The sequence below is a fragment of the Aethalodelphis obliquidens genome, unplaced genomic scaffold, assembly GCF_003676395.1.
Source record: "Aethalodelphis obliquidens isolate GAN/ISIS:26980383/991018 unplaced genomic scaffold, ASM367639v1 scaffold27, whole genome shotgun sequence".
Lineage (NCBI taxonomy): Eukaryota > Metazoa > Chordata > Mammalia > Artiodactyla > Delphinidae > Aethalodelphis > Aethalodelphis obliquidens.
The window spans coordinates 6,077,032-6,090,136 of NW_020837971.1; the positions used below are offsets into that span (position 1 = coordinate 6,077,032).

At 37.1% G+C, this 13,105-nt stretch overlaps 1 protein-coding gene across 1 annotated transcript in view; it reads right to left on the reverse strand.

Moving 5' to 3' along the window:
* Positions 1–13,105, reverse strand: part of RELN (reelin) — a 517,734-nt gene that overhangs the window by 252,295 nt on the left and 252,334 nt on the right. Inside the window, exon 7 of the mRNA XM_027123841.1 lies at positions 2,503–2,599. Coding sequence (XP_026979642.1) covers positions 2,503–2,599 — 97 coding nt within the window. The remainder of the gene's footprint in view (positions 1–2,502; positions 2,600–13,105) is intronic.

Here is a 13,105-nt window from a genome sequence, read left to right on the forward strand (position 1 = left end):
CACATTTTCTCTTAAAGGAGTGGGTAAATGAATTCCTCATTACCTTCATTTCAGACTAGCAAAATGAATCAAGTTAGGTGCCACCCCCTGAAATATGGAGACTTCCCTGAAGTAGTGAAACGTGTGAGGGCTGCACAGCAGAGCAGCAGTGGAAACTGAAATGCGTGGTGTGCCCATGTGTAAGCGGGTACCACCTCTCCCTGGCTCTGAGTTTTATTGAAATGAAATTGCCATTTGACTAAATTTACAAAATGGAAATGCTCTTTTAGGCATTTTAAAAAATAAAGCATTAACCTACTAAGGTTCTTTACCTGTGGTTGGTGGTTCTTTGTTTCACAACTTCAGTAAGAATTGGATTTATGAAAAATTTTAAAGGATATTTTTTTAAAAAGTGATGTTTGGGGCTGATAACTTTCATCAGTTCTCACACACAACTGTTTTAACTGGATTCAGTTTTGAAGTGCCGTGCAAATATTTGAATTTTAGTGGACAACAGCATGTTTACTGACCACTGAATTCATCACTTTTCTTTCGATTGATCTTTCTCTTGTAAACACAACTTGGGTACAATATATATTTCTGCTCCTGGGATGCCAATATGGTATAAAAATTATTGGAAATTAGAAGTTGCCAGTGTGTAAAATGTAGATGTCATCCTTATCTTTGTTAATGTATCTTCATTCTGTTCCCTTTGAGTCTACAACACAATTCATCCTAGGAAAATACTTATGACGAAATATAAATCTGTGTATGTTTTTTCCTTTCTTGGATAAAGAAAATTATTTTGAATATTTTCCTTTTTAGTCGAAAGGCTGATCTCACATTAATTATATAACACAATTCAAAACTAGCCCACTGGGTGTATAAACTCTAATGCTAAATAAACTGGGATACAGTGAAACCTTCAGGATTAAATATATTACATGGGATCAAATAAACTAGATACTTCAGTTTCTATGCTACAGAAATATGAATTCTGGTATTATATTCTTAGATATGTTTATTTCTTATTAATCAGAAACAAAAAAGAATTTACCAAGCATTTCCAGAAATATTACTGAATGGGTGAACATTCTAAAATAGGCATTTATTCTAAGCTTGATTAACTATGACAAAAATTTAATTTTGTTTTAAGGTTTATAGATAATTAATTCAGTCATGGAACATTATTTAAGATGTACTAGCAAATCTATTTTTTCAAGGAGAATTTCACTACAGAGTCACATTTGTCTGCAGGAATGTTATAATATCTTGTTAAGAGTTGAATTATGAGCACCTATTATTTTAATTTGCATCCAATTAACTCTGTTTGTGTTCTAATTTCAACTAAAAACTCTTCAATTTATCAATGTTCTGAAGCTTGTATGTTTAATAAATTAAATTTATCTATTGCCATGAAAGGAGTATTCAAGCAGCATAAAATAAGAACCATGTTATAAAAACTAATTGACTTTCACAATTTGATAACTAAATCTTATTTTAATTACCTAGCAAGGTTTTCTCCTCCTTTTTACTGTGGAAGCCAGTCTTTTGGCCACTTTTTAAATTAATGAATTGGAAACATAACGTGTGATGGAGGGGTGAAAAACACAACTTTGTTACTAAAAGTTCCATCATAAGGAAGATGTGGGACAAAAAAGGAGAGGCATTGAAACTCAAGTCAAAAAGCAGAAAAGCCAAGCAAAAGAGATGTTGCGAAAAGAAAATTAGATGCAAAGAAATTGAGCTAGAAGTACAACACAACAATTGCTTTTATAGCCTTTTTCAAGAATGTGAAATGAAGGTAGTCTTGGTGCCAGAAAGAAGTACCAAGTGACAACAAAAGGCTCACTAGCCACATGCTGATGGCTAGTGGTTTTATTGCTTTCAATTTAGAATGCTCATGTTTCATTTTACATATGATCCAAGGACTTACCTTTGGCAAGCAAAATCTAATCATCTAAATTAAAGTAACCTACTACTGAACAATTTGGCATAAACCAAAATTTTTAAAAAACTGGTTTATTCAGTGTGCTCTTTCATTTTAAAAAAATTCATTAAAGTTCCTAAGTGGTTAGGAAACAAAGTTTAAAAATAATGTGATAAAATTCCTCATCTAATATTTTTGGCTTGCAAGGAGAAAATAAGAAGTGTAAAAGTAAAGCTTTATACAAGAACTTATAAAGACACAAATTATTTAGCTATGATATATATATGTGTGTGTCATATATATATGTCATGCCTGTCATACCCATATTTTTAAAAAGGCATATAATCACAATGATGCACCATGTTTAATGAGATCCATTGATGCTGCCAATTTTATTACTGTATTCTTTATTTTTTACATTTGAATATAAATTATAAAATCACTGCTCCTAATTTTGAGATATTTGCAATAGGACTCATAAATAATACTGCAAATTTTCATCTGAACTGGAATTGGGTAGGAAAACCTTTTGTTGGCAAAAAGTTCAGTAAAGACTGTATTTGGAATAATGTACATAAATAGCACATACTTACCAATTCTCTTGGACCATATGGCTCACAGAAGGTGACAGCATTGCCATGCATAATTGCACCACACTGTTCTCCAGTCTCACAGTTGTTACATTCAACCCTGTGGGAACACAGAACACAACCTCAGGCTGTGAACTAAGTAGCACAATGTGGTTTATCACTCAGGTAAAGAAAGATGTAATAGTTGTTGTTATTCAGTTGAAATCAACATTTCAAGGAAGATAATGGTATTTTGTATTGTGACATGTTAAAGAAACATAAAAACAGAAGGATTTGAACTTCAATCCCAATTCTTTCAGTTACTTGTAATGGTGGGTAAGTTACTTAACCTCCCAAAGTTTCAGTTTTCTCATCTGTAAAATGAGGAAAATAATATGGACCTAAATATCACATAGTTATCATGAGGATTAAATGAGAGAGTGTACATAAAACACAGAGTACAGAATCAATCTCACAGTAGGCACTTAATGGCCGCTGGTATTATTATCAATCATTACGTAATATACTATGCCCAATACAAGTATTTTGCTAATATGAAAGATAAGCAAAGTAATATACACTTATATAATGAACTAAAACCATATATCTCTGAAATCAAAAGGTGTTTTACAAATTTTAAACCTTTTTCTTTTGAGTTATGATTAATGTCAATGTTTAAAATAACTGTCCTCAAATAGATTTGCATGTCTATGAAATATACTATGTAAAAAATAATGGAATCAGATTGTACTTAATCCACATAGTAATATGAAATAAACACAAATTCTAATTCAAGCAAATTTTGGAGACTGAGTTAATGTTAACCTTGTAAATAATTTAATTAGTTGCTTTATTATTATAAAGTGAAGTGGCTAATAAAACCTTAGAACAGAATCTCAAAAACAAATATATTCATGTCTTCAGTATAAATTGACAATATGAATATTCTGGATTTGACTTTGCATATTTACAATAACACTGACAATGATTTGCATCATGATACTTCAACCTAGAATCATTACATGTACAAAGAAAGAATTATGTTTCCTCAGTCTGAACCTCAAAGCACATGAGAGCTGTATTTCATGCAGAAAGGACATTTTCAAAGACTCACATTCTAGGTGCCAAACATTATTGAAAGGGCACCATGCCCTTTGTTTTTGAAGATCATTGTACCAGGCCCTTTTAGCTGTTTGCTAATCTCAGAGAAAAAAGGGAGCAGGAAGCCCTATTCAAATAGGAAGAAGACAAAAGTGTGAAAAGATACCAGGTAGCCCATAAAGCCAAGAGGCAGAAGCACAATAAGTAAGTAAAAACGTGGCAAAAAAATCGAAGTATTTCCTATATGTGTATTGCATGGAATAAATTATTCTAATCTTTTGAGCTGTGTTCCTATACAAAGGCGATCAACAATGTCAAGAAGCTTTGCTTTTTTAAGAATAAACAGAGAACAACTTCTGATATAGAATTTTTAAAGGTAGTATCTCAAATCTTAGTAGGAGATTTAAATCTTCTCTTGATTACTGTGAAGCAAGATTCTAATAACATGTCCTTGACATTAGAAGAGGCATAGTAGTAGCTTCATAAAGGCAACAAATATGTCTCTTGTTCACCATTTTATGCCTGGCATGCTGTATTCCATAAATATTTGTTGAATGAGTGAATAAATATAAGGCAACTTCATAAGCAGAACTATTATTAGGGCCTGAGATCTAAAGCACTTCAAATAGAACCTGGCACACGTCAAATACAGCAAGCATGATGTAAGCGTTAGCATAAGTGTTAGCTATTATTATTATTATGGATTTCTACCATTGTCATCCAGAACAGGTATATTAGTTTTTTCCCCCCACAGGGAACCTACTATATGAACTTCTTACTACTATGTTTCTATTCTTAAAACTACACATTGGGGCTTCCCTGGTGGCGCAGTAATTGAGAGTCCGCCTGCCGATGCAGGGGACACGGGTTCGTGCCCCAGTACGGGAAGATCCCACATGCTGCAGAGCAGCTGGGCCCATGAGCCATGGCCGCTGAGGCTGTGCGTCCGGAGCCTGTGCTCCGCAATGGGAGAGGCCACAACAGTGAGAGGCCCGTGTATCAAAAAAAAAAAAAAAACTACACAATTTTTCCCAAGGAGTGTGATTATGATAAAAGTACAGAGAAGTAGCACTGAACTTATAGTGTGCTTCTTACTTATTGATAGATGAGGATTATTTGGCCTCCAAGGCATTGTGAAATGGCTCAAAAGAAATATAAGCTTTGACAGAGAGAAATTAAAAGATTGTTCAACCCTCACAATGACTATCTGCCATTTTCCTCCAGTGATTCTAAACTAAAAGCATCATTGTTGATGTGAAGTCCGAGGTGTGATATTTGAATCCTCATAGCAATCATTCTATCTATAAATATTGATCAGCACTCCCCAAATCAACTGTATATCAGAAAAACTGTATCTGTATAAATACATGTATTACAAGTCTCCATCACCTACAGTTTTGATTAAATAGGATTCATGTGCAGCCTAGGTATCTGTATATTGTTTAAAGGTGATTCTAGCATAGGTAGCCTACAGCCCGGCACTCGGGAACCAGTGAATGGACCACAGATGTTTGATGTGTTTGGAGAACCACTTCTATTTTGTGGAATAACAGGAGTTAAAAAAACAATAAACACAAGAAAAAGGAAATCAGATACAGCTTTGTCCCCACTTGGCTCAAAAACCCCTCTGGACCTTTCTTTGTTGTGCTGTATAGCTCCAGAAACTTAAAATAAAATTACAAAGGCACTGGTACCCTGTTGAAACTTAAAGATTCAGAATTACCAGCTATTATTCACTAAGTTGTTGCTACCTGGAGGTACAATGGCTTCATCAAGGATTGATGAAACAAATCCGTTAGCTTCTTGTCAAGGTCTTTTAAATGTCCTTTGCTTGAATTTCTCACAGTATGTCTGGGTTTGTCAACATAATTTATTTTGAAAGCACATCCCTCTGGGTGGTCAAATCCAACCCACTCTTAGATGCCAATGGTGTTATTTATTCATTTATCATTCATTAATTCATTCTTACAATTAACAACCATATGTTGAGAACCTATAGGCAATATGATGAGCTTTAGCGGTACAAAGACCAAAACAAAAACAGTATTATTTTCTTCCAGGAGTTTATACTCCAGAAGGAAAGGCAGGGAAACAAGCACACAATTAAAATATAGGGTGCCAACGCAATGATAGCTATTTACTGCATCCTATTATGTGCCAGATATTCTAAAGCCTATTTGAATCTTTCAACTTCGCTATAAGATAGTTTTCAGTGTCCTCGTTTTACTAATAAGAAAACTGAGCTCCAAAGAAGTTAAGCATTTGCTCGAATCCTACAGCTGTAAAGTTGACAGACTGGCAATCTGGACCCAGGACTTGCTAATTCCAACACCCATCACGTTTTCCATAGCTCTTCACTCCTTGTAACAGGAGTACGCGCTGGCTGTGATGGTACCTAACTTAGACTAAGGAAGTAAGGGAGAGCTTCCAAAGGAGGTGGTCCCAGAACTGGTCCTGAATGAGAAATAGGAGTTAGTCAAAGAAGAAAGGTGATGGTGTCATAGGGCACAAGGAATGCAGAGATTATGATACAAGTAAAACCGCTACTTCAGTGTGTTAGTGTGCCTGGAACCACACTGGTACATGAAGAGGGTGGCAAAGGATGGGGCTGGAAAGTGGCAGCCAGTTCATGGAAGGTGCCATGCGCCATTTACCAAGTGATAGATACTGCACTAGGAACTCTACAAACAGTGCCTCAATTAATTCATATATCCCGCCTTTATTTTTATCCACATTTGGAGGATGCTAAAACTGAGATTTAGAGACATTAAATGATTGTCCAAGGTTACACAGATTGAAAATTATAGAACTGGGATTCAAACTCCCACTATTCTGCTTCCAAAGTCATGATACGATCCAACTTTTAGGAAAATTACTCTAACAAATAATGGATTAGCGGTAGAAAAGACTGGACTGTTGATATAACACAAGTAGGACACAATAGTGCCTTGAAATAAGGTGGAGATGAAGAAAAGAGTATCACTTTTTAATAGAAACATAATATGATCCACATATGTAATTTTCAACCTTCTAATGGCTACAGTAAAAATAAAAAAGGATAGGTGAAATTAAGTTTAATAATATGTTTTATTTAACCCAGTATACTCAAATTATATTTTAACATGTAATTATACAAAATTATTAATGATATAGTTTACATTCTTTTTTCATAAAAAGTCTTCAAATTATGGGGTGTATTTACACTTACAGCACATCTCAATTCAGACTAACCACAGTTCAGGTGATTAATAGCTGCATGTGACTAGTGGCTACCACACTGGACAGCTCAACTCTAGGGAATTACAGGGCTTAGAAACTGACTGCTCTTCTGGTTATGCTGACAACTGGAGATGACCAGCTGACAATGATTATATGTATTTGAACTTCAGGGAAAGGAGATCAGCACTGACAGGACAATTTAAGATATGGCTGAAATCATAGGAGTGCATATTATTGGGGGCCAGGGGGAGAGGGGAGGATATACTAAGTGAGAAAAGTAGAGGTCCAAGAATGGATCCCTGGGGAACAACTATATCCTTAGTCTGGTTTCTGGAAAGCTCCAACTATCATCGTGACCCTTCAGTGTGTATCAATCTGAGGCTATCCCTGCATACTTTTCCATGATTATTGGCAGTGGGTTCATTTCTGTTCATGTTCCTAACAATCCTAATATTTTTGTGCTGCCCATCAAGGTGACTTTTCTAACAGTGAGTCTATAATATGACCTTCCTAATATTTTTTCTACCATTAAAGTTAAGCATTGTACAACCACTTACATGAATGCCATCATCATAAAGGAAAAGAAAAATCACAAATTCATGATGAACACAATGACTCTGATGGAGGCCAAATAATACAAAGGGCAACTAGGAGTCATGGCTTCCCAGAAGGAAATAGTGATCCATTTCAGAAAAACAAGGTAAGTTTTAAAAACCTACAGATGTAAATAAACATCCAAATTTCAAGAACAGGAATTCTTGGCTCATCCCAGAATCTACAGCAATGCCTAAGTGCTCTGAGTGCCTGAGCTCTTCCCTCATGTCTTTCTCAGAATGCCCCTGCGTCTAACAAGTTAACTTGGTTGAGTAGGGTTAGGTACCTAACCCCCATGGGTCCTCTCTGCGAATAATACTAGTAGTCTAAAATTCTACTCTTCCCTTATGAGTTGTTCCTAAGAATAAGGGTTCAATTTGCTGTCCAATTTTCTTTAGGTTCGGAGCAAAAAAAAAGTGCTATTTATTTCTAACATTTAAACTGTGGTCTCCCAACCGAATTTTCTCAAGAAAATGATGGGCTCTGTAAAGTTAGGTAACATATTCTTCAGAGATTGGTGGGAAGAAGAAGTTTTAAATAATCCCAGTTAAACAGACTTTTATTTTTCAATTTAAAAGGAATGTGACCTCCCAGGCTAAGGATTAGAAATGAATTGCCTCTCTGCTTAAGAGTAAAAGTAATACCGACTATTTCTCTAATCTAAGAAAACTTGCCCCCTCTTTTTCTTTTTCTCAATATGAAAAACAGAACATAAGAATCTGACAAATACCACAGCCCATCATACGAATCGCCCACCTCAAAATATAATCTGCCATGAACAGTATGATTAAAAGACAATTTAAGGGAAATGCTTGCTATCCCCGAAGACCAGGCAAAGCCTGAATATATTGAGCCCTCTCTGAACCTATTTATCACATGCTTAGGTACCACATGAATCTCACCTATTACTACAGTTCACAGATCATTGGTCATTCGAGTTAGAGGGCATCTGAAGTATCACCGAGTCTCAATCAGCCCCTGTCATTTTACAAATGACAGAACAGGACTAGAGGCTAGATTCCCTGACTCCTTGTCCAATATTCTTCCTACTCCACTCTAATGCAGCCAAGAAGAGAAAAGAACTCTAATTCTACAAAACTCATGTGCATTTCAAAAACGTTTGTCATCATTTTTACTGTCAGAGTTTATCTGGAAGAGCTACAATGTCTTTTCTTAAAAGTTCTTTTTTCATTTATAGGATAAGGGATTTTGCTTTGCTAATGAAAATGTACAAAAATAAGAGAAATGTCATGGACTTCACAGAAAATGTTCAGAATGAATTCACTGGACTAAAGTACATAATCAAATTCAATATTCCTTTGGTTATGTACATCCCTACATAATTCATCCCTATTTTATATATACACTATCACACTACCATTTTTTCCCTAACAAAAACATAAAGGAAACAAACAAAACCATAAAGGAATCAGTAAGGATGAAGGCAGGTACTTGTTGACCAGCACATCTAGGGTCCAACTGGAAACATAAAAGAAAAAGAAATGCTTTGAACCAAGATTTGTTTTTCACTCTAACAAGCTCCTTGGCAGTTTGAAACTTGTTATCTTGGTGTCAATTCTCTGTCTTTGTTTTTTATCATTTAGGTGGCTGTTTCTGTTTAGGAATTATATGCAATGTGCATTTGTGTTATAGAGAGCACACTTCTGAAGGTATAATTCTGTTTTTAATCATGACTTTAAAATTAATAGTCTGGAAAACACACCAAAGCCCCTGTTCAGGAGGCACAGAGGAAGCTGGAGTGAAATGTCCCTGGAGTGCCCCGCAGTCCCCATGTCCTGCAGTGACTCACACAGGACTTTCAGGACACTGGAAAGAGGAGGAGGATTAATGAGAAAATTGGGCTCCTTCGCACAACCACAGATTTATGAATGGTTGGTGGTGACATCATCCTGATAACAATAAATAAATAACTAAAATACTATTTTCTCAAGAGCAGTGTCATTACGCAACTCATTCTTCTTTTTAGATCAGAGTGAAATCACTCAGCCTTTCGTCAGTTACTCTGCTGAAACAAGTTAATCACCTGGAAACTCAGTGACAATCAGTTATCATCAAATTCTCATTTGAGATACATGCCGTTTGTCCCCAAGACCGAGGACATCGTATTATCTACCCATGATTTATTGCCTCTGAAGGATTCAGTGTCTGGTATTCTATGAGTTGGAACTGTCTATTCACTAGCATTTCTGAACAGAGATATTAAAATAATTTTAATATTTGATCTGATTATAAAAAGTACATTAAAAATGGAAAGAGAAAAGAGAAATCTCTTATAATTTCCTGACCCAAAGATAACAAGTCTCTTCCCCCAGTTACAGCTCACACTGCATGTGCTGACACCATCTGATGTGTGGGCTTGCACAACAAGGCCAGATCAGGGACTGGTGAATCCACCAAAGTAAATAGGACCCTGCCAGCCCTGTGGGAGCTGGGCAGTCAGCTGACTTCTGGAGACATCGGAGCTCCTTGTAATTTCCACTCAAACCTCAACAAGGAATCAACTATACTCCAATAAAAATTAAAAAAAAAAAAACCCTCAACAAGCAGAACACTCAACTTTTGACCATATTTTACAGCAAAGAGACAATGTTTTATAGTAGAAAGGCATGACTACTGTGAAAGATCAAGCTTAAAAAAAACCCTCGTGGGCTTCCCTGGTGGCGCAGTGGTTGAGAGTCCGCCTGCCGATGCACAGGACATGGGTTCGTGCCCCGGTCCGGGAGGATCCCACATGCCGTGGAGCGGCTAGGCCCGTGAGCCATGGCCGCTGAGCCTGCGTGTCCGGAGCCTGTGCTCCGCAACGGGAGAGGCCACAACAGTGAGAGGCCCGCGTACCGCAAAACAAACAAAACAAAACAAACGCCTCGTAAAATCCTCTCCTCTTTGTAAATGTGGAATACTTTTAGAAAAACAGCAAGGAAAGTTCACTCTATAAGACTGAGAATAATATCACCTTCAACAATGTCATGCCTTTTTTCTAAGGAGCTAACATATGCTCTAAATGTGAAAATGACAAACTCCATTTATAGCTCATTCTTTCTCATTATTTCTCACTGAGGAAGGTAAGAGAACTCTTCTTATTTCACCAGGGAGTTTAAAAATTTGATCTTTCCTTTGCTAGCAAGTATAATGGCAAATATTATTTGGATTAAAAATAACCGTTCTATACCCTACTACTGCATGCAATATTCTGACCTCCTACTATGCTGAATTCTACTACATACTGCTTGAGGAAATATTTTATCACTTGTTTAAAATGTACTTGACATTTAATTCCATTGAGTGAGTTCTTATTTCTGTCATGTAAAACAGAGCTTAAAGAAGGAAATAATAAGCCTCCAAATTCATACCTTATTTTATTAGTAGGACACCTCCTGGTTAACCTTTCTATTGTAGATGAAGTTTTCCCCAGAGCAATTACATCATGGTAAGAGGAAGGAGGGGGAGGAAGCAAGAGACGAAGGTTAGAGGAGAGTGTAATAATAAGAGAAGAAAGTTATTAACAAAAGAGAAGAGAGAGTGAGAGAGAGTAGAAAAAGGTGAGGTCAAGAGGGAAAAGATGAGAGAAAAAGTAGAAAAAGATGCATGTAAGATCAGAATATTGGACCATTAAACCCTAAAAATCAAATTATAATTCCACAACCCCAAAATACAGTGATATATTAGAAGTTCTGGCAAAGGTGTGTCATCCGATAAAATATTTATTTTGCCATATTTTTCTCACCTACTCACGATCTCCCGTAGTCACCTGGTCTTGAAAACTTGTAAGGTGTATGTTCCATGTTACATGGGTAAGCCTATTTGGTGATATGTCTTCCAAGTGATCAGTATTACAAAAAAGTCCCTTGGACATCCTTCAGCAGTGATGTGGAGCCTTTGATGGCCGTGGTTTGTGTTCCCCTTCACCCAACACTGTCTTCCAAATCTTACTGCCCATTGGCCTGGTGGACATTGAGCAAAGTGGATGCACTTTTTTTTTTTTTTGCGGTACGCGGGCCTCTCACTGTTGTGGTCTCTCCCATTGCGGAGCACAGGCTCCGGACGCGCAGGCTCAGTGGCCATGGCTCACGGGCCCAGCCGCTCCGCGGCATGTGGGATCTTCCCGGACCGGGGCATGAACCCGTTTCCTCTGCATCGGCAGGCGGACTCTCACCAGGGAAGCCCGTGGATGCACTTTTATCCAGTTTTTTTCCCAGTGACATTGTTCATCAGACTTATTAATACTTTGTTCTGATTACCTGGAAACTCCATTTACATTGTGGTTCTCATACTTGGCCACTAAATGGAGTCCCCTCTGCTGTAGTTCTCAATGGGGGCTCCAAGATACTAAGGAACTTTGAAGTAGTTTTACTCTTCACTTGACTTCTTTTCTCTTATGGGCTAATCTACTAATCACTGAATAAATAAAGCTCCAGCCAGAATAACTCACCCCCGAACTAAAATTTCAGTCTTTTTAGAGTCTTTATTCAGATAATTATTTTTCTCAAAGCAAATAAACTTTAATAAGCCAAGTCACCAAACTTTTTGCTCCATTTCTGAATAATTTCTCCAATAAATTTGTATTTTCAAGAAAATATTACATGCAGCAGAGTCTGTGATCTCAATTTCTCTAGTCCTGTAGTATATTTTACATATAAAAATGGAGATGTCCTAGTCTTTTCTTGATTCAAGCAACCCTGTGCAATGCCAGCCACAGCTTTTTGGCTTCCTTTGCTGTAAATTGTGGTGCTTTCTGTATGATAAGCCAATTGACAGACGTCTTCATTTGCCATAGGATCTGAGACAACTTCATCTGTGTCTTTCTTCTTGATGTCTCATATCCCTGTCGGCATCACAACTTATTCATCTAAGATGCTTCTTCTGACGAGTGACTCTTGTTCTTCCCTGATCTCTGCTGAATAGAACATCTCTGCTATTATTATTGTGCTGGAGGGGAAACATCTGTTGTCTTCTAGTTGCTATTTGTCATCATGTTTTCTAACAGTCCCAACATTTCCCACTAGAACATCAGAGCCTAGTGATATTATAGCTCTGGATGCCTTCTGTGATCTTCAGGAAACAAGCATTAAAGGGATAATCTGTTAAGCAAAACAAAGATTCCTTCTAGACTTTGTAAGTGCTTAGAGAGTAAAGACACCTCTTAAGAAAACTTAAAATGTTTTTAAAAATTCATTCACTTTTTTAGTTCCTTTAACTCTCTCTCTCCCTCTCTTTGAACTCTTTTTAACCCAAGTTATGAATCAGAAATGTCTCCTATTTCTTAACTTTTCTCACTGTTTTTTTTATTACTGTTGAAATTTTTAAAAATTTATTTATTTTATTTTTTTTGGCTGTGTTGGGTCTTCGTTGCTGCATGTGGGTTTTCTTGCGGGGCAAGAGGGGGCTACTCTTTGTTGCGGTGCATGGGCTTCTCATTGCAGTGGCTTCTCTTGTTGTGGAGCATGGGCTCTAGGCGCGGGCTTCAGCAGTTGTGGTGCATGGGCTCAGTGGTTGTGGCTCGCGGGCTCTAGGGCGAGGCTTTGTAGTGTGGCGCACGGGCTTAGTTGCTCCGAGGCATGTGGGATCTTCCCGGACCAGGGTTCAAATCCGTGTCCCCTGCATTGGCAGGCGGATTCTTAACCACTGTGCCACCAGGGAAGGCCCTGAAATTTTTTATTGAGGTAAATTTGCACACAGTGTAATATATGGATCT